Source organism: Bombus impatiens, unplaced genomic scaffold (genome assembly GCF_000188095.3).
Source record: "Bombus impatiens unplaced genomic scaffold, BIMP_2.2 scf_0640, whole genome shotgun sequence".
NCBI classification, from domain to species: Eukaryota; Metazoa; Arthropoda; class Insecta; order Hymenoptera; family Apidae; genus Bombus; species Bombus impatiens.
In genome coordinates, this window is record NT_177059.1 from 2,380,153 (window position 1) to 2,402,684 (window position 22,532).

General features: G+C 36.8%; 3 protein-coding genes across 7 annotated transcripts in view; 1 reads left to right on the plus strand and 2 right to left on the minus strand.

Moving 5' to 3' along the window:
* Nucleotides 1–1,040: 1,040 nt before the first annotated feature.
* Nucleotides 1,041–9,316, minus strand: LOC100743755 (calcium homeostasis endoplasmic reticulum protein). 2 transcript variants are annotated; one of them, XM_003491867.4, is made up of 8 exons: nucleotides 9,144–9,316; nucleotides 8,458–8,628; nucleotides 7,190–7,856; nucleotides 7,045–7,116; nucleotides 6,442–6,838; nucleotides 5,963–6,366; nucleotides 5,509–5,874; nucleotides 1,508–5,332 (listed from the first exon to the last, which is right to left on the minus strand). In XM_003491867.4, exons 1-8 carry the CDS (start codon nucleotides 9,160–9,162, stop codon nucleotides 5,038–5,040), a joined length of 2,391 nt encoding a protein of 796 aa, XP_003491915.1. In that variant the 5' UTR covers nucleotides 9,163–9,316; the 3' UTR covers nucleotides 1,508–5,037. The 2 variants fall into 2 exon arrangements, with proteins under 2 accessions (XP_033178363.1, XP_003491915.1); XM_033322472.1 differs by lacking the exon at nucleotides 9,144–9,316 and having other exon boundaries at nucleotides 1,041–5,332; nucleotides 7,190–7,794; nucleotides 8,458–8,588.
* A 30-nt stretch (nucleotides 9,317–9,346) lies between these two features.
* Nucleotides 9,347–11,080, plus strand: LOC100743869 (eukaryotic translation initiation factor 3 subunit G). Its single transcript, XM_003491868.4, has 3 exons — nucleotides 9,347–9,486; nucleotides 9,837–10,294; nucleotides 10,379–11,080. Exons 2-3 carry the CDS (start codon nucleotides 9,850–9,852, stop codon nucleotides 10,789–10,791), a joined length of 858 nt encoding a protein of 285 aa, XP_003491916.1. The 5' UTR covers nucleotides 9,347–9,486; nucleotides 9,837–9,849; the 3' UTR covers nucleotides 10,792–11,080.
* A 266-nt stretch (nucleotides 11,081–11,346) lies between these two features.
* LOC100748897 (neprilysin-2) overlaps nucleotides 11,347–22,532 on the minus strand; it is a 38,651-nt gene continuing 27,465 nt past the window's right edge. For 2 of the 4 annotated variants that reach the window (XM_012389335.3, XM_012389338.3), the window contains 9 exons: nucleotides 19,369–19,517; nucleotides 16,499–16,636; nucleotides 15,943–16,188; nucleotides 15,499–15,710; nucleotides 14,949–15,125; nucleotides 14,366–14,860; nucleotides 13,974–14,265; nucleotides 13,625–13,875; nucleotides 12,558–12,896 (listed from right to left, as the gene is read on the minus strand). In XM_012389335.3, the coding sequence (XP_012244758.1) occupies nucleotides 12,558–12,896; nucleotides 13,625–13,875; nucleotides 13,974–14,265; nucleotides 14,366–14,860; nucleotides 14,949–15,125; nucleotides 15,499–15,710; nucleotides 15,943–16,188; nucleotides 16,499–16,636; nucleotides 19,369–19,517 (2,299 nt within the window). Of the gene's footprint in view, nucleotides 12,897–13,624; nucleotides 13,876–13,973; nucleotides 14,266–14,365; nucleotides 14,861–14,948; nucleotides 15,126–15,498; nucleotides 15,711–15,942; nucleotides 16,189–16,498; nucleotides 16,637–19,368; nucleotides 19,518–22,532 lie in introns of all 4 variants that reach the window. The other 2 variants (XM_033322471.1, XM_012389337.3) reach the window with 2 other exon arrangements.

The following is a 22,532-nucleotide window of genomic DNA, read 5'->3' on the forward strand; positions in this document are numbered from 1 at the left end:
GGTACATTGAATTCCTAATTCCGTAAAAACCAATAATTCCCAGCCAGCCTGTGTAAGTACGATATAGCGTTCCAGAAGGATACCATAACTTCGCTTGTGCTACATAACTCGCCTATCCTTCAGCTACCTCGATCGAAGTCGATAATTCTAAAAGAACGACATAGCGCGGGGACGCGATATTACACAATGGAAAAGTTACGTTATTTAAACAGATCCGTATGAAAGAGGTTGCATTTCCAAAGTCAAACGATTACACGGGAATCTGATGCAACCGCACGGTGTCGCATCGTTCGTAATTCGACGTGTATAATGGACTAACGTCCAAGAGATGTCATCGTGCACCGTATGCGCAAATAACCAGCTCTCTGTTCTACCGAGTGCGCGGTCGGACACATTGCGTGCACGTGTCGGTAAGGATAAACGCGTGGTCGAGCGCGTGACTCGACGGCCGAGGCGTGCCCTTCTCTTGATCACGTGGAATGCAACGCGGTACCTTCTCGTCGTCCTCGTTCCACTCGCGCGACTCCACGCGTTCTCTATCCTCGTTCGCGATCCTCTACCGGCACTATTGCGAATGCACGCGGTTCTCTCTAATTCACGAGTCACGCTAACCCGTTTTCTCTGTCCGAGTCAACCGACACGCAGGTATGCCGATCACTGCACACGTTCATCGTGGCGTCTCTTTGCGTGCACCTTTCGGTCGCGAAAGGAGGAGGTGTCAAGCAATTGAAAAAAAAAGAATTGCAATGTATACACGAACAGATTGACCAAGTTTTCCTGCAAAATATAGGAATCAACATAGAAAATTTTCAGTAATAAGATTGAGAAATAAGAGTTCGATTAATAACGAGTGTAATCAGGAATGTTCTATTTTATTTGAACCAACTTATGGTTGGATCAAGTTACACGATATAAATGAAAGTTTTTATTCTGACGTTTCAGATATTCGTTATTTCATTCGAGTAACGTTTAGAATGTTCTATTTGCAAATAACGTGAATATGGGAAATGGCGGTATTTTTTGATATTTTTTAATAAATATATCGATCCAATTTGATATTTATTTTGTAATGGCGTGTTATTGAAATTCAGATAAAATTCCATAGCAGAGTAATTATTACCAAGACGAAGAGCTAATTATAACTCTGTTATCATAATACTAAGAATAGATTGTCTAGAATGTTGGTTTGAAATCAACGATGGATGCTTGTTATCGATACCTACTTTATAAGGAAACCAACAGGCTGAGTGACTATTTAAAGCGAACCTTAGAGACGCACTTCCGGCCTAAATACGCGGCTCGAGTGCGAGATCCGGTTTCTGATTACTTTGAGGTCACCTGTTACCTGCGACAGATCGTGATTTATAGTTGACTTTCAAAAGGTAGTTACTGCTTGAGAATCGGTGAATTAATTATTGCAGAGTTGAATTATTTTCTTCGCGACTGTTGCTAGTATACGTCCTATTTATAAAATTTGCAAAAATACTCTTAACATTCGCTATAAGTAATTAAAATTAATAATATGGACAATTTATTCGCCATTTGTCGAACAAATGTAAAAATGGCACAAGGTTGATGATACCAATAACACGGGCAATTCGTGTCTAAAAATGTTTATATATTCATGTTCCTGTAAGTTTGAGAATATTTCGATCGTTCAGTAAAACTTTTATTTCATTCTATTCGACGTTACGATAACTTCAGTAGACTGTTATTATGTTCATCGTACAACATAGAAGAATGCCGCAATCTGTTGTGATCGAGCGACGAAACTGCGATATGTCTTTATATGGAACCCTGAACGTAACAGGTCCAAGGAGAGTCGTTCTAATTTGACAACGTCCGTGAAAACCTTGACAAATGAGGGTAAAATGATACGTGGCACCTACTACATGCAGTCAGTAATATGAGACTCGTTTTACTCACATACAAATTCTTTTTCGTCGTTTAGAATGGCGTCACACGAAGTGCTATGATCTTATTATGTATTGATTAGGTTTTTCTTACCTTTTTTACTTTTATGCCTTAACAGAACAGAGTTGATACCAGAATGTGTAATTTTATAACTTGTTAACTTCGTTATTGTTACTACACTGCAGATACAAAACACTGTTTCGAAAATTTAAATTCTATCCAATACGTAAAAGTTTATCAATAATATTATCGATGTCTACACATTACAATCCGTGTCGCAAAATTAAATGCTCATTTCACGAATGGAGCGAATATTCGAAAGGTCATGTTTTTCATTTTTCATCGGCATATTTAAAACGGAACAAACATAGATCAAATAAAATCATCAAAATATTAAAAATCTTACGTATGTGAAATATCGATCTAAAAATTACTAAAAATATACCTTTTTATCGTTGTATAACGCGAGGTATTTACGCATCAGTTTGGAAACCTGATGGTTTAAAAGGCAACAAATTAAAACGAACGAAAAAGAATATTTTGTAGATGTATTAAATCATTCACTTTCCGATTTCTTTCGAAGAATATATGTAGTCGCGAATTTAAATATTATGTTTTAAGAATAACACTTCTGGAGTAAGCATGTACCAATGGTTACGTGCCACCGTCAAAATCGTTAACGTAATCTATTTTTTTATCTTCGCATATCCTCATACACATATTTATTCTTACATTTTCGGCCTCGATGTCACGTTTTGCTTAAACGTGCTGCATCAGTCGACCAACTTATACACATACGTACCGGTTTCCCACGAACGTAGTCGATTCTTTTAAATACAATCGTCTTTCGATTCGAGATAAGCAATCGATCGATCCACAAAAAACACGACTTTTTGGTGCCAATCTGTTGTTACGTATACACGATTATTGTAACGTGATGTCATGCTTTGCGAAAGAGGTAGATCGTGTTTGGTTACACTGCAGTTATAAAACAATCCAATGTATATTTGGCGTCTGTATATTCTTTTTGAAATTATATATTTCGTTATCGATCACGCAAGCAAAGTACGTATATTAGCATCGAGTGCATCGGCATGACTGCATCTCGAGACCGATACACAATGATGCTATATTATATAAATTGTTCAGAAAAAAATATTCTCCCACAAACTATATTTCTCCATTTATTAATTCCATCCTGCCTTTTTTCTTTCTATTATTTTAACTGTTGCATTTTATCATCGACCTTTGCCTTCGACGAAATTGACTTCCAAGGAGGCCGTTAATACTGCAGAATCATCGTCGAATTTAATGTTTACGATCTTTGGGAACCAAATTACTTATCTTTGGGACTTTCGACAAATATTATCGAACGATATTACGACCGTTATGATACACAGTATTTATGACAAAAAGAAAAAGAAATACTGAATAGAAATTAAGATGCTCAATAGATATTAAATGACCTTTGCAAATTTACAAACACCAACTTCTTGGTTGACACTTCGAAATCTGTTACGACGTAAACATTTTATTATATTTCTTTCGTATAGATTTCGTTCAATAGAAATATATCGCGTGATATATGTAAAAAGAATACTAAAATGAGAGTGAAGTTATAGAATAGCTATAGGAAAACGCACACATCTTTCCGGTGTTGTTTACGCCACCAAGTGTGTGGCTTCTGACTGTTATCGCTGTGAAACCGGTTTGACGTTGGATTTATGTATTCGGTTCCAATATCGACTGCCACTAGGGGAGTTCAAGAAGGCAACTGACGATTAACAATGCCATCGGATGTCGGCTGTTCCTAGCCAGTTATCTTTTTATTTTTCTTTGAATCCGCGTGCACGTGACAGCTGATGATAAATCTACCAGTATAAAAAGTCTAAGAACATTATTATTCTGGAATATCTTTGAACCGATTAAATTAATTTTCTTTAACAACATCTACGATGATTTTCTGCAGAGTTTGTACGAGTGTACGTCAATAGCACGCCTCGAGGACGTGCTAACTCTAATTAAGAACATTTTTCCTCTCTTTCGCTCGTTCTTTCTACAATTCTTTTCTTCTACCATTATATTTAAACATAGAATGCTTATTCCTCGATTTTATCTTATGTATCGAATATAATCATTTATTAACTTACTAAATACAAGTACTTTTTTAGTTTCATATATTTTTTTTCACGTAAAGATGATTAGTGCACGATATTCTCTTATTCTCTTATATAGACATTCAGCGAAATAATTTATCGTTTCATATGGAAACAGAATGAATTTTTTTGCCGTGCAGAATACAATTACATAATATGTAATCTTGCATGTCATGTTCGTGATGATCATAAACCGTGCGATTGGTCAATATTGATTAATCGATCCTTTTGGTGTACTTGGTTATTATTTTAATCCAGATATCTCCAATTATCGATAGACAAACCATCTATTATTATTAACGGTAACCTTGCCGAAAATCGAATAGTTTTGTACATAATGTACAAAAGATACATAAAATTATATTTTTTCTTCTTGCGTTATGCACTATGCAAATTGAATTTAGTATGTAACAATCACTGCAAGTGTAACAGCAAACTTTCGTAACCCTTGTCTTATTTATAAACTGACAAGCAATTAAGTTCATAAACAATTGTTCATATTTTTCATCATTCACTCGTAGTATTTTTTTCAATTGGAAATATACAGATAAATGATTTGCGCCCACGAATGATCGACACAATATTCAGTCAATGCACTTTCTCTGTTTCTTTGAATTAAAAATATAAAATAATTGATTGTTACTTATAACAAGAATATACAATTCTATAACATATATATAAATGTACGTTGTAACTTTGTAATTTCAGTAATAAACAATTATCCTATAACGTTTATACAATGAAATAAGAGAATGGATATAAAACGTTGATTATCCTAATAGAGATTGAAAAAAATAAAAAGATTAAAATAAATCATTACACAAGTTACATTGTAGGATTGTAGAACATTGATCGTTGGAAATTTGTGTCGACTACGATTGTGAGAGCATGCGAATTCATACTGCATGCGATAATTATATTTCACCGAAAAGATTATAGACAAATTAATTATTTATCCTGATTAGATTCAGTCCCGTTCACCCCTTTCTTCGGCACGTTCTTCTGCTCTTGCTTTCATTCTAGTTATGAATGCTTGTCCCTTACTCTTTCTAAAGTTCTCGTATGGATCATTTAAATTAATACCGACGCCTTTATATTGATCGTTTTTATCCCTAATTTCACCCCCCGATATTGGAGCTTCAATACCCTGTTCATTGGCACCAAGTCCCGCACCGCCCCAACCCATTTTTTTGAGCAACTGATGACCCTTGTTACTCTCATCGAGACTAATTTCTTGAGGAGCTTTACTGTAGGTTGATCCGCTGAAAGGAATTCATTCGTAGAAATCAGACATATATATATAGAATATATATATATTCTATATATATATATCTGATATATATGTATGATGAATATATATATATATATATATATATATATATATATATACACATATATATATATAGAATATCTTTTTATACTAAGTATTAATACTTACAGGAAACTGGGTGGAGTTGGACTTCGATCTTGCCTGTCCATTCTCCTATCAGGACTTCGATCTTTGTTGCTATTTCTCCTCCTTCTGCTTCTGTTATTATGATTGCTATTTCGACTGTTACGTCTATGATTAGCAGCAGGAGATCTAGATCTGCTTCTACCTCTAGATCTTGAGCGTGATCTACTTCGCGATTTACTTCGATATCGTTTCTTTGGTGGACTAGGACTTTTGGATCTTGGCCTTAGAATTGGTGACGGCGATTTTGATTTTTGTCTTATACCAGCTGCTATATCTTCTTCTTTACGCTTACGCGCAGCATTCTTTGCTTTATAATACTCGTATAAACCTAATTTTTCCCACCCATCGCTATAATATATAGATATTACAATTAAAAACTTCACTCGATATTTCAAGCATAATTAGTTTTTGTATAATTTGCATTATATGCCTTTACCTGTCCCGTGGAGAATCATGATTCGGTGGCGCATAGAATGCTTCTACAGCCGCTACTAGTCGTTCACTTGGAGGAGCAGGTGGTGGAAGCCTAATGGCTTCTGGATCCAAAGGTTTATATTCGGCATCTTCTAACTTGATTAGAGGTACCATCAAGCCAGCAGGAAGTTCGTAATAAGGCATACTGGGCATTAAATCTTCGACAGAGGGCTCGTGTATGACAGGTGGGGGGCCAAACCCAGGCGGTGGTTTTGAAAAATCTGGCAATGGAACATTTGAAAACGGTGGAGGTTCATTCCCGGGTGGTACACCCCATCCAGGTGGCGGTTGACTGAAATTTACATCTGTGCTTATTGGAGCAGGAGGACCGGAATGACTAGGTGGCAGAGACATATTTTGTTGGTTCTGTAAAGTATGAATTTCTATTATGGTTTGTCGAATACATATACATAATACATACAGGAAAGAAGATCAACTTACCAACTGCGGTGGTGGCGGAGGAGGAGCTTTTAATTGTTGATCAATTGCGATCTTTTGTTGCTCAATATTTTGAATTTGTCTCAAAGCATGTGTAACAAACGCTTGATGTTGTGCTTGATAATTATCAAAGGTTTGTTTCGTTGATGTAGTAATCGGTGTAATTGCGCTGGCATGTTGTTCAACCAAGTTAGCCTGATATTCAGACCAAGATGTGCTTGGCTGTTTCAATTTATCTATAATTCCTTCATCAAAGTAATTATTTTTTGACTCCCATAAACTTAATAGCTTATTTAATTTATTAAGTTGTTCTTCTGATGCAGCTAATGAAGTGTTACAGAACATGGGAACAACAACACTTTCCATTGCCTTGCGAAGATCCATAGATTTTTTTCTTGCACTAAAGAAGTTTGAAATTAAATATCGTGCACAACTATTTTTATGAAAGTTATCAAACTTTATTATAAATATTATATTTATACTGAAATTGAAGTGTTAAATTTTCCATTCACATTTAATTAGATAATGTAATTTAATTCAAATTTTTTACAAATGTTTTAAGATATAAGATCTGTTACTGTTTTTCCAAACAAATATCATACTTACCAATGATGTAGGACATCGTTGACCAGGTAGATAATATGGAGTTTATGACTAAAATTGGTTGCCTGAATGACTCTGAAAGAAACGATAAAAAATTAATTGATTCACTACTGTTAATAGTATATGGCTAAAGTCAAATATAACATACTTTTTCAGCAAATGGTCTGCAACAACTTGATTGCTTTGTGGTGTAATAGAATTCTGAAGTATCCAGGCTTTCCCTGCACTTATGCTATCTTTTGTGCAACTATCAATGATAGGTTGTAATACCGCATCAAATGCAGCAAGGTCTGTGTTTGTGCTTTGTGCACTGTTTTGTAAAGCTGTTTCTTGAGCTTGTCTCACAGCATCCTCAACCCTTCCTTGTTGTTGCGCCATCAATGCAGCATGTTGCGCAGCCAGATTTTGTTCTGATTGTCTAACTTGTTCCTGTAGCGTTGTCTGCTGTGACTGAAGATTTGCTAACTCATTTTGAAGCCATCCAGGAGGTCCGCCAATGTTAACCGGTTGAGTAACACCACCAATAGATGGATTCACACCTCCCATAGCACCAGGGACTGGTCCAATTGGTGGTCCTGCATTTCCTGGCCCTCCAATTTGTCCTAGTACACCAGGTATAACTGGACCACCTTGATTTCCCACTGGTCCAATTCCCACAACTGGATTTAATCCATTGTTCTGAGTATTTAGGCCAGGTGCAAGATTGACGTTATTCAGTGGCTGCGCGACGGTAGCGGCTGTTTGCTGCTGCTGCTGCGAAACGTTTAAACGTGGGTCTGCATTTTGCATTGGATTTATTCCTTTTTGCTTTAAAACTGTAAACGAATGACGGTGGATTATTGTAAGATGTTTGATTCCTTCAATGGATATTGAAAAAGTATACAAATAGTCCAATTTCTGTTGAGTCTTATCTTCTACCAGTGCATAATAAAATTCTTGGCATTTATTAGAGAATTATATCGAAAATTCGGTAAGTCTTTTGGGAGCACTATATTCTTTCCCTGTTTTATATATTATATATATACATGTATTTTTTACTTTTTTTTACAGTACTAGGGTATTACAGGGTATTATAGTGGGTTGCAGTTCCCACATAGATTGAAGCAATATATCAACAACGTAGTCCGTATTAGACAAGCTCCATTAAGAATCTTAAAACTACATCTTCTTAAAATCACCATTGCCAAGAAATAGAATATGTCTTTAGCTAAAGCATTCTGCTTAATAAATAGCAATCCCAAAATCTTGAAACGAAGTGCTCATATTCGATGAATAATAGTTTTGTATGTTCACTATGACGAATTCAGACCCTTTCACCCGTATCTCTTTTTCAAAGTCATTCCTTGTTCGTTGAATAAAGCATGGCCATTATGCTTCTCAATTGTTGTAGCTGTTAAGGGGCTGTATCCCACTTACTGGCTTGCTCTGTAGTCACTTTGTATTGATAGTAGTTGAAGTGCTCTCCACCGAACAGGAAACCAAATTTTGGGTTGTCCTTCTGCTTGTTTTTCGTCATCTGCTCAAACTCCGGTCCATTGCGAGCCACAAACTGAGCCAGTTTGTCTATGATGTTCCGTAACTCTGTATCTGGGTATTATACCAAAATAAACAGAATTAGTACAATAACCTAACAATAATGAATTACTTATACAATTATTACAATATAAATGGCAATATTTAAATACAGTACTGAAATAGGATCTCTTATTTTTTTAAAGTACGCAGTCCTAAATCAGCCCATCGTAACCTGAAATATTGAATCTGTTTTGAAATTTATCACTTTGTGCACGTATCTACGGAGATTTGCCTGAGGATAATTTAATTCGTCGAGTGAATTGCTTTTTAATGGTAGCCTAATACGTTGCACAGGTTTACATAACCTACTATTTAGAATCTACATTTTGTCTTTTTTAAACGTATCTCATTATTTCCATTGCATGGAAACTCACAAATCCCCAATTCTGACTAACTAAAATGCTAAAATGATAGATCATAGACATTACGGTTAATAAAAAAGATGGAACGTTAATATGCTCGCCCGGAGTGGGAATGTGCAAGACCGCGCTTGGCCAAATCACCAAATCACAACATTCTTTTCTTACCTGCAGGTGCCTGGTCCATTATCACGATTACTCTTTTACTTTTACACCGAATTCGATCACGTTTGTTATTACTTTCGTTAACACTTTTCCGTACACGATTGTGGTACGGCTCCGGAAAACATTATTTTTTCACAATGAACACGACAACGCTAGAAGTCGCCATTAATACTCGAGTATTCATGTTTCAAAAAACCACCACTAGAGCGGCTGACACGCCAATTTATCACATGCGGAAAATTCTCCATTTCGGCTCATTTTCATTTACGTTTCGTAGGGTTTGCTTTCTGTCAATTTTCTATAATAATTGTGTTCGCATCGATTCCTTGTGCAATAACTTTGAACGGTAAATATTTACACTAATATATTTTCATCAAAAGATCAAGATTCTACCGCCACATTATTTTTACAATTTTCTAACGTAAACGTGTCTTTTCTCATAATGCGTTCACTATATTAGAAAATACAATATTGTAAATTCCTTTTATGTGACGCTTACTTTGTTACGTTTTAATTATTTGTTGTTTATTGTAGTTAAACAGTTTTAATATTATCAATATCGTTTCATTTATTAATGTTGCTACTTAACCTATTGCGTCACGTCTGTCACGTATTCAAAGCAGTTTAATTTTATATTTTTCATCTATTATTGAATAATTTGAAAATATCATTAATAGTAATATTTGTCTGTATCAGGTGAATTACGGGAATGCCTGTAGCAGAGGTGAAATCCAGCTGGGCAGATGAAGTAGAAGAAGAGGGAGGAGCGTTGCCTCCGCCTTCAGAGACTTATGAAAATGGGTTTAAAATCCTCACTGAATACAAGTACAATCAAGATAATAAAAAGGTCAAGGTAGTTCGAACATATAAGATCGAGAGACGCGTTGTTTCAAAGACAATTGCCGCCCGTAAAAATTGGGCAAAATTCGGAGACTCTGCAGATGACCGACCTGGACCTAATCCTGCTACTACAGTTGGAGGTGAAGATGTCTTCATGCAATTCATTTCTAGTAAAGAAGAGGAAAATAAGGTTGAAGAAGATAGCCTCGACAAGTTGAAGAGTATGGGAGATAAAGGTGTAGTTAAATGTCGTAATTGTAATGGAGACCATTGGACTTCCAAATGCCCTTACAAAGACACTGTCCTTGCTGGAGGTATGTTTCATTATGATAAATTAATTTTTGGAAAGAAACATTTAAGATTATATAATTCTATGGAATATGTGATTTAATTTGCAGGTAAAGTGCCTGATGATAAAAAGCCACTTATTAATACTAGTGCTCCTGGAGCAATGACAGAATTGAAACCTCAGGGTAGTAAATACATACCACCTGGTATGCGCGATGGAGGCAGTAAACGAGGAGATTCTATGCAGATGCAAAGACGCGACGATACTACTGCTATTCGTATTTCCAATTTATCAGAAAGTACTACAGATGCAGATTTGGACGAACTTGTCAAGCCATTTGGATCTGTTCTTAAATTTTATCTTGCAAAGGACAAACAAACTAATCTTTGCAAAGGATTTGCATACGTGCATTTCAAATATAGAGTGGAAGCAGCAAAAGCTATTGCTACGCTTAATGGGTATGGTTACGATCACCTTATCTTGAACGTAGACTGGTCAAAACCGCAGCAGCAAAGTAATTGAGATAAATGAAAATTCGAGTTTCGTTACTTGGATTACGCACCGCGTAAAAATATAAATGATATGCAAATGTGTAATTGTGACACCAGGAGCAGAGTACGATACTTTTCATTTCAAATTTTAATGCATTGCACAATAAAAATTGGCGTAACAAATATATTCATAACAATGTTCATAGTTTGTTAATGTAATTATTTAAATTATATGCGATCAACTACAAAATGGTAACTCTGCTTCCTGGTGTCACAATTTATTATCATTTTTAATTCATTCGAACATGACGTTCTTGTATTCGTTACTTTAAAAAATGATGTATCAATTAAAATGTAATTTGTATTCTTATCTCTTTTTTGATCAAAAATAAATAATATGCCATGAAACTTGGAGCGTATTTATTGGATGTTAACAATTCCTATGTCAGGTATTTTATGATTTTATTTTATTCAAGGAATTGTATAATATAACTAAAAAATGTATACATTTTTGCAATGTATAACATGTAAAAAGAGATTCGTATTCAATTCTATTGTCAAATTTAAGATGAAATCTTCTCTTCGATATTTTTCTAAAAATTTTATATTCAACAAAAATACACTGGATACATTTAAACCTGAACTGAATACATTTAAACTGTTTAAACTTAAAATAATATGATATTATAATAAATATAAGTAGTATCGCTGGCTCTAAGTGTTAGATCCTCACGCGGTAATGTTGTGATTGAAATCGAGAAACAAAGAAATTACGATACAAATAAACGCTTATGCGATACATAGATGCAAAAACAAAAGTAAAATAGTACAAAAGTAATTACACAGGTGTTTATTCGTCACCTGTACGTTAAAAACTACGATTAATACTACATTGTCTAAGTACTTTGAAATGGTAACTCTAATGAACAACCTTACGCTGCTCAACGGAGCCTAATGAATATCATACAGATAGCAAAAAAGCACGTATTAACTTTATCGTTTAATACATACATATATATAAATATATATATTAATAATATATATATATATATATAAATATATATATATATCAGTAAAACAATGTCATTTGAAAATATAATTAACAATACAATTATATATATATATTTTTTTTTGTTTGCGCGTCATCCTACAGTTTTAATCGAAAGACCGTTTTCACTATTTTATTGTCGTTTCCTATAAAATCATCACAGTTTAAACGTGTCCATTTTCGTTCCATTTTTCTTCGATATTTCAAAACCTACAACACCCGCTTATCCGATTTCTCAGAATGCAATTACAGAAAATTTCAAATCATCATGACGCGCTGCCTCGTTTCTCGCTGGTTTCTTTATTTACAATACTAGTCGGAACTCGGACGTCTCTCTCATAAAAAAGGACTTATATATTAGCGAACAATGTTAGTAACATGCACTGTGTAACCATGTAATTCAAGTCAATTTATGAACGAGGATCTCTTTGGGCATCTTTAGTGAGATCTTTCTCGAGCACGATCGTGCCTCTAAATTGAATTTCATCAGTTCCACTGCTACCGAAGCACCTTCACTTTTATTCCTTAAGCAGATCCCATCATGATTTACGACGATCCGCCGAGCTACACGCAAATTTTATTTCTAACAGTTTCCGCTGACTGAACCAGATTGTCAATTCTAACGAAACTTCCAGAGGAAAGCTGTTTCAGATCAATCATTTCTTCTTTAACATTTTGAAGAACAAATTTCATCGCTGTCGATTAGCTATAACTTCTGCTATCTCATTGTTCTTGCACTGTATTGATCTTTACCAAACAGCGCATTTCTTTTTGGGATTCATCTTCGAGCCAAGAGGGCAGTTGAAATCCTTCGAGAACTCCTCCATGTTGGAAAGTGGCCCCAGAACACGGAATTTACCAGGGCTGTGGAAACCAGTGGTAATGCGAAGTTTCATCGCTTCCGGCCTGTACTTACTACACCAAGTGTTCGCTGCACTGATCCAGAACAATTGTTCAGGACTATAAGGGAGTCCTGGCAATTTTGGCTCCGCATGATTTCTTTGTACCCATTCTTGATATGCTAAATAGGCTTCTTTTATTCCTCCGTTGTCGGCGATATTCTCACCTTGAGTATTGATACCATTTAACTGTAACAGCAAACGAAGCGATTCTTTTTTATATGTCTAGATTTCCTTCTTTCTGGATGAATATTTAAGACATGCATTATTTTCTAAACGAATGAAAGTAAGAGAAGGAGGAAGAAATATAACGTTGCATTTAAATTTCTATAGCGTTATTATACATGCCTTCAAATCTTTAAACGAAAGATTTATAAATTATGATGTTTCATCGTCTATTCAAAAAACAATGAACTCGCGAAATTGATACTAAAAAAGAAGGAAACGAAAGAACGTCATCAATATTTATATCTGTATATGCCTAGTTTCAATAAACCTTAGCGGGCAAAAAAGTTGCGTATTATTACAAAATAAAACTGTCAAGAACATGTTCGTTGTTTAAGAAACATTATTCTACGTTAAAATAACTAGTCTACCAAGCCAAATTTCTTGTCTATACCAGCTGTTATCTAACGTTTGATTCACAAGTGCGTATCATGCACGAGTTTGACCTCTGTGAGAAAAAATTCGATATTTGAATATCATCGACGAACATCATCGATGAGCGTTATTTGCATCGTAAGAGCTCGATAAAGTTTACGTAAAGTAATGTATAGGATAAAAAGATTGACATTCCTCAATAGCCCTAAAATTAGAATCCGTATTAAACAAATATTTATATCGGTTGACGCAAATGATCGTGGACAATTGAGAATGAGGAAGAAACAAGACAGCGTATAATAAAAGTCGATCATTACGTTCAAGTTAACATCTTCCACGGTATAGTTGCCGTATTGGTGAATAATACACTCTGCTTTCTCCAGATACTTTTCTTTTGTTTGTGGTGCCCACCAGTCGACCAGATTTCCGTTTTTATCGAATTGCCTGCCCTGATCATCGAAGCCATGCGTTATTTCGTGGCCAATAACGAAACCGATAGCGCCATAATTCATGTACCTTGGTCGATCGTTACTAAAGAAAGCACCTTGCAAGATACCAGCGGGAAATTCTGCAAAAGCATTATACAAACGTTATCGTCTCTTTGGTATCAGTCAACGATTTATTACGAAATTATCATTCCATCGACTTTTATAAAACGATACTCACGTATACTATTCTCGATGGACGAATAAAAAGCATTAACGATGGCGGGTCTTCCGTGAGTTACCCAGTCGGTCTTGTTCACAGGTTTTCTCAGTTTACTGAAAGAATACTCGACCCCGAATAAAGTCAGATTTAAGATACCTTCTAGGTAATTATCTGTCGTTAATTCCAGTTTCTCGTAAAATTTCTCCAGTTTCTTGTCGTCCAGTAATTCGTCGGGGTAGGCGATGTGACTGGACATGCTGGCTGCTTTGTTCAGAGCGCTCTTTCTCGTTTCTTCGTCCATCCAATCGACCTAAAGAACGTCAAATTATCTTTAAATTGAAAAATTTGGAAGCACTCATCGTGGTATCGTAGATGGAAGCGATAAGTCTTCTCATCTGAAACAAACATACCTTTTTGAGTATCTTAGTGAATTCTTGCCTAATATCAGCCACCATGTCTACAGCGTTTTTCTTGGCATCCTCTTTGAAGTATTTCCTAACGTACATCGCGCCGACGCTTATGGCCAAGCTACTGGAAACTGTATCGATGCACTCCTTCCATCTGGGTTCTCTCTCCGTTTTTCCGCTTAACGCCGTGGAATATTGCAGTTGTCTCTTGCGAATTTCGTCCGTCAGATAGCTTACAGAAGATGCGGCTGCTCTCCACATCACGTAGTTAGCTTGTACTCTTTTCGGTGTGGTGGCTAATAATTTTTCCAAGCTTGTGATGTAATTTGGAACGCTGACGATCACGACTTCCTCTTCGTCTACTTGAGCACTAGTCGCCAGAAGAGTGTTGAAGTATTCCTTCCACGGGATACTGGAATAGGTCTTGGATAACTCTCGTATCGTCATGGGATTGTAGAGCAGAGTAGCGTTGCGACGTTTTTCATTCGGCAAAGAAATCTGCAGAATCAGCGTTATATTCGACTCGTTAATCATTCCGTGTTGTTTTGTATATTAACATACGATTTGATTTAACAACTAAACATACATTGGCAAGTTTCATCTCAAATTCCAACGACTCCTTCAATTCAGTTTTTGCATCGGTTTTATTCGCTCCAAGAATTACCGCGATATCGACCATGTAGCTGTAGTAGGCTTGCACGATTTTATCGTCGAAACCTTTGGATAAATATTCGCGCGATAATCCAAGGGCTGCTTGATCCAACTGCAAGAAAAAAACATTTTCAAATTCCACGGAAACGAGATTCTTAAATATTAAATTTCAAATCATCACATTACAAATCGTCTATTCATTTGGCAAACAAAATTACAATTAGCAAGAAACGCGTTTAAACTTAGATAAATATTGAATTATAATTGTAAATGTAATTTGAATTTTCAGTCAATAATTACCATTGCAAAATTCCGCTAAATGGTACAATCTTTAAGGAAAGTTAAATTTGCACGAACAATTCGCGCGTTTGACTTCTACGTTTCGTCGATGTGACTCTATTTGAGAACGATTTCACGTTGGCTGGCTCGAGAGATTAAAGTTTTACGGGCACGCGTAAAGATTGAAAATTCGTTCTGATACGTACGTCGATTGTTCGTTTCGTGCTGTTTTTCAGATCAACGCCGATACTGAAATCTATAAAGTAGTCGACAGAGTAACCCATCTCGCGGAATTTGTACACCGACTCCTTCCAGTTAAACTCATTTTCGTTCCACTGGTCACCTTCCAACACAGGCCAGCCACCGAGTTTTTGCAAAATGTTGAGCAAAGGGTCTAAACCTTGCTGCTCGATGACAGCTGAAATAATTACATTTTCCAATCTGAGTATCTTATTTAATAGCTGCTAAAAAAAAAAAAAAATTCCGTAATCACCCGACCACATATTTTCTCAATCCGTTTTATGTTCTTATTTGTTTCTTCCGCTAACTAAGATACGTCCTGCGATTACCGTTTAACATTTTCCACATACATTTTACTCGCTTATTGCAAGCAGAAGATAACCAATCCAAGTACATATGTATGTACTCACTCTTGTTCATGCAAGCCTTGTATAAATTCTTGGCGAGTCTGAACGGTTTCGGTTCATCCGGTGAACTTTTCTCCTCGATACTGGCTCTTAGCTGGTTCTGCAGCTCGTCGCTAATTTCAGTGAACGTGTTTACGCTGGTCTTGTCATCCGGGATGATGGTAGACTTGAGAAAACCACCGCAAGCGAAATCGTAAAAGTCGTCGCACGGTTCTACCTCGGAATCCATGTTCTTCAACAATCTAGCGGCTAAAGTTTCACGATTTAGCGCTATTAGTAAAATTACTTTCGTGTCGTAATGAAATAGTACAGCGGTAGACAACCGAAATGAACATTCGCGACGATAAAACTTTTAGAAACGTTTGCAACCTTAATATTTATGATCTTTATATAAATTTCAACATAAAGATGTTAAAAAAAAAAAAAATGGAAATTCAGTTGAAAAGATGCTACCTGAAAGTTGAAAAGCTACCTGTTACGGTTACCTAGGTCGACCGGATTGGCTAAAAGTTTTATCGCGACGAATAATTTTATCGAAGTCGATCAAATTTTTACTAACCCGTATGGATACATTCTTTCGTGTAACATACGTCCTCGTCACAGCCGGATCCTTTGTCAATGACATGAACGCCTTTGTTCCGTTGATATCCATTTAGGGCATCGGCTGTGGATGGTAATCCCTCTGAGTTAACAGGATCTACTCTCGTGCAGGCGCAGATGCAGATGCAGTTGCAACACAAAAATAATGCAGGACCACGATGTTAATGATTGTTAGTGCCGATCGTTTTTTAAGCCGTGATAACAAGCAATCTTATCGTCTAACAGAGTACGGATTTCTACTATTAAATTTTATTTTTATTGCATTTACATAGTGCTGTACCGTATATTCGTAAAGTCCTATTTTTCACCAGGAGAAGAATCATTCGAGATGAATGCAAGATACGAAAGCGCTTTCCACGTATCGTATCCACCTGTAACGAGTAGCTCAAAGAGCGGTCTCGAAGAGTATCTCAAGTGATAAAAAGGTGTGGCAGAATAAATACGCTCGTCCGAGAACGAGGAACGTAAAGCGATCTAACCGTTAAATCCCGTCTAACCAGTGGCGTGTCTCTACGTTGTTCCAGTCGCTATTCGCTTCACAGTTTGAACGAACCTTCGTGCAAACACGTGCAACGCGATGCCGCTCAAAGTGTAATCGCAGTAATCAACCTTAAGCGATTGATCCATTCAAACGTGTACAACCACCTCCCCTATCAATCAACGCGAATTCATTGAAAAGCCTGCAACAACCGCGTTCGTCTTCGGCGTTCGTTCCCTTTCTCGTTAAAAAGCATCGTTGTTGCTCCAGAGAAAGCGAGAATAGAGACGCGAGAAAAGGCTTCGCTAGCCGTTCGAAGGCTTACACATTTACGAAAGTCGAGATACTCTGACTGGATCGTAAAACCGATCGTTTTATTCTCATCGATCGACTTCATGACCGTTCGCGAAGAAGAAAAAGAAACATCGTATCGGCGCCATCGTCTCGACGATTAGTTTCTAAAACATGATCGTTTGCCGATGATCCGTAAAAATATTCCGATGATTCATATTTGGTTGTTTCTTTAATGATGGCAGCGGGTGGTCGATCGATACTCGATCGAAAATATACAGATTGGAAAGCCGGGCTTCTTATTTAGTTCGCGGGCGTGGATCGCCGAAAAGCACGACCTGGCCCGGCTGAGTAACTCTCAAAACAATGATCACTTACCTCGATGCGTCAGAATCGGGACGCTCTTATTGACGTCACGACCTTTATACGTTAAATAACGCGTTTCGGATGTGATACGGTATATCCTTCGTCGGCCGATCGTTATAACGAAAGAAAGAGGAAATGTGTATTCGCGGATTCACCATACCGTATAAAGTTACGCGATTATCGCACGAGCAAGTCCGACTTACTCATATGATCGTAATATCTCGTAGACGAGAGAAGGGTAAGACGAGAGTGCTGTTTTTTGGCTTTGATTTCAGGATTTATCTAGTACACGCTACGTTCCGATACGTTAAACGTTACGTAATATCCATTACGCGTATTTTTATCGATCGCTCTTGGTCATCTACGGATAGTGGTACGAAATTTGGCCATTTCAATCGCCAATGATACGCGTGGTCAGTTGGTACGTATTTCCTTTCGTATATGTGTCGAACTAGGAAAGAAATGGGGTAAGTTACGTAACGCACCTGTAGAAGGTAACGAAACTAATTAATACATACGTATATCCTTGGATAAATAGATTTTACATAACGACAACACGATATAAACATTCGTCAGGTACGGTTAGTAGCGGCGATTAAGACTCTCCTGATGGTAGATCGATAGTTTAAACTAAATTACTACGATTCCAAAGGCTAGGAAATTTAACGAAGGAAAAAAGAATATTAGTATACCGACTTGTTTTATGCAACAATACGATATTTCGAGAAACCAAGAGAAGCGCGTAGATTCGCAAAGATAAATCAACGTGAGAAAATAGGTCGCACGTGACACTATCTGTCAATGAAATTTATGACGACTCGATCGTAAGCCCGTTTGGTCAGCTTTCACGCGACTGAAATTCCTTTTTAATATTTTCTTTCGACGTACCCACGAAACCGTTATCAAACCGTTTCCTCGTGCAGGAGATCGAGAAGCTTGTCGCTTCCGAATTTTTATCGGTTGAACGAATTAAAACGGCAGAGAAAGAATTTGCGAGGAAAGAAACGGATAAAACGCGCAGTCTAGTTATTATGTGGAACTAATTTCTATTTAAGTCCATCGCAATTTATATAAAAAGAAAAAAAGAAAAAAAAAAGAAAAAGAAGCAACGCCATTGAGGAAGACAGTACGCGAGCCGGCAAAACTTTTACATCTATCCGATCTTTCTTAAAATCATTTAAAAAGCCATAATACGAGTTGCAACGGAAACAATTTACGGATTATCATCGGACAACCGGTTTCTCCGTTTCCTCGTTGTTTCGAGATACGCGACGATCACTTTGAAGCGCTAATTACAGAATTTTGACGAAAACTGATATTCACGATACGAATCATAGGACTCGATTGATGTTTCAACGATTGTTAATGGTAGCCATTAAACGATGTTAGACAGTGTTTTAATTGCAGCGGAAGTATAACGATGGTTCGTCGTCTTCGTGAATCCACGTTGAAAGTAATTATGGCATTTATAAGCTCGTTAAGGCGTGTACTTGAGTCATACGACCTAACTACAGGAGTGCAATTAGTCGGGGAAAGATACGGAGAACGCGATTCTTATCAAACTCTCTACGTGCTTCGACCGCGATCGAGAACGAGTATTCGATATCGAATACACTTTGTACGAGATCGTGGATTCAGGCATAGGTCAGGATCTTTTGCAAATCGTCAAACTGTGCATTTGCAGATATTCTTACCGTTTCTGGATGACGCGTCGCAGGTTGCGGTGTTCGCAGCCAGAACACCAAGTGCAACAGCCAACGCGATGCATAAAAGCACTCCGCAAACTGCTATCACGGTTAGCCCGCGTTCCAACGTCGATCTCCTCTTCCACCACGTTGGATTTCTGAAACAAAACATAGAATGGTCGAAACGAATATTTTTTTCCTCTCGACGAACTTCCCTTCGCGATCGTTTCATTGTATTATTATCGGCCTGTTTTATCACGAGAAACTTGCGTTTCACGCGATTTGAAATTAACAAGCCAGTAAATAAAGTTTCGCAATGAAAATAAAAAACGATGATGTCAATATTTCTCTTCTCCCTTTCTATCGCGCTGTTCATCTGAACGTCGATAATCTCGCGCTTTTTATAGGAAAAAGAGAGACATGTTAACCGAACGATAAGAAGATGGAAGAGGCATGTGGCGAGATTTTTAACGCTGGAATTATCGAAGATATAAAACTGCTATCAAAGATATCGGAATGAAACGACGTAGGAGAAAATATATAACGCAAAGGAAAACGAGTCTTTATTCGTCGTATCAAAAATCACCTCGAACCTTCAGAAAACGCGTATTCGTAAATTTCTACATCGAATTATTTTAAGAATCTACCGATGCCAGATTTAGGCACAGATTAACAATTTCTACCACATATTTGGGAATTTCGTTTTACGCAATTTGAATTTTAACGCGAGGCCCGTCCAGGCACGTGACCGTCGATAAGATTTACGTCGCTCCTCGCGTATTTATGTCCTTGGAAGGAACTGGTAGATCGTACACGATCCACGAAGATCAATCTTCTTCGCTCTGCTAAACAGCAGCGAGTAGTAAAAGTCGGCTGTTAATGGAAATACGTCGGAGTATAGTTTCGTGTTAATGGTTTCGCGAACCTTGAAGTCTATGTCGAATTAACCGCAAACTATGATTCACAAGAAAAGAGTTCGAGAAAATGGAACTCCATGAGCGTCGATGATCGTTATTTTTATAGTTTCGCGGTGGTACGGTTTCGAAATAGGAAAACCGGAATAGCTTCCTGTTTCGTCGTAAATAAAATCTGTTAGAGAGAAAATCGCATTTTTTTTCACATATACGATATCTCGTAGGATTTCGTAGGAAATAAGACGTAAGGTATTTGGTAACTTTAATAAAAATTCGTATTTTAATAAAAATGAAAATGTAAGACCCAAGCAGAATATCTGGTCGCTGCGATCGATTTTATTCAAATTCAAATTCAATATCTTCTTTTTTTAAAGAATAAACGAGTCTCTAAATGACGATTATATAAGCATTAGTTTTACAATTATATCCATCCTTTACGTAAGTTTGGAGATTAAGCGGATGAGAAATGGAATTCTTGCGAATCCTCTCATGAATAGTTACAAAGCCGCAATTTATTACTCGGCAATCATTGGATCTCGTCCTACATGAACGAACCGCTGCGGGCAAAACACAATAATTACTTTTGTTACTTTGTAAAAACGTTTCAAACATTACCTTTACACGCGTTTATCCCTCTTTTATGACTCATCCGTCTACACATCCCCCTTTTTTTTCAATCCCATTTCACTTTTTATAAATCACGCTGCAATATATACTTGTACTTTCACGAAGTAAAATTAATTTACCGATTGCGAGGCGAATAAAGCGATAGTAGTAGCTCGAAAGCGTTAATAAATTTAATAATAATAACGCGAGGGATCATGGAAAACGCAACGATGATATAAACGTTTCAGAAATACGTTTCAAGATAGAATAGGATTCCGTCGAAAAGATATACACATAATGGTCATTATCGATTTCTTTTGTTGCATTTACCCGCATTGTCACCTCATAGACACAGATCGTTATTCATCGTGACACAACATCGTATTGCGCAATTCGTGTTCTTTGTAAGCTGCGTAACGATTAATCGTAACGCTATTCTTTCAACATCTCCAACAAAATCGAACGGTAATCGAGAAAATTGACAAGGCAGATAAATATCGGAATGTAACAATTTTCCGCTTGATATTATACCACTGTGTATCGTATATCTCTTTCATCGGTAATAAGCAATGGTAACATAAATCCGAGTATCGATTGTAAATAAATAATATGTCAATAAGCATAACGCAAACTAGAAGTAAGCGTAGTTATGAACGAAATGTTCGTCTAACTTTGAGATAATAACAGACGAAAGTCCACGCAATAAACAAATACTACTACTACTACTACTACTGTTATTACTATTACTACTGCCGATACTACTACCATAGTAGTTTTGTGTAAAAACGTTTCTTTATAATTCTGGATTCAGAAAGCAGTCGATAAAGCGTCATCTTTTTATCGCGCGTGGTATAAAACCACGGCTCGCCAGACTGTGTCGCTGGAACTAGCGGTTCGACCCTTTTCCCCGTAGATTCTACGCTCTACGCGAATAATTGCAGCAGTACGAACGAGCGTAGAACGTCGAAACCAGTCACAATATTCTTCTAGATCACCGTTACGCAGAACCTGATTACCTTTCGATAGCGAGTAGTAGTAGCTCGAGTTGGCGGCCAAGCGTGAACTGAAACAGCTCGTACAAATACTACTTAAACGAGCGAAATGCGTTCATTGTTAGCAACATACGTAGACGTAATTTTTTATCTTTGTATTATTTGTAGTAATTTCGTTCGGCTTCTTCGCGATTTTGTTTTTCTTCCATTCGACCGCTTAACGTCGTTTGTATTATATTATCGTTTCATTGGATTTTGTTAGCTGTTACGTTAAAATAAAATATATTTTTTATTTTTATTTTATTTATTCTTAGTCCACGCGTTTCGGCTTTGGACGACTTTCGGTTTACATCTCTTATAATGCCCTTACATCTCGTATATTTCTTTTACTCTAGCGCTTCTATTAAAATTCGATATATTACATTGTAACCGGATCAAATTTTTGAACGCACCTAAACGCGACGTGTTTCGAAATAACTATAATAAATTTGAACAGTAGGAAGTACATTTGCCGTACAATGTTTCAACGTTTCAACGTACACGTTGAAAAGATTTGTTCGATCGATCATGGGTGTAGACGATATAGTGGCATTTATCGATAAAATACAGCCCAAGGCTAACTGGTATAACTTATTCAGCTTATTGGTCGTCGCGTAAGAAA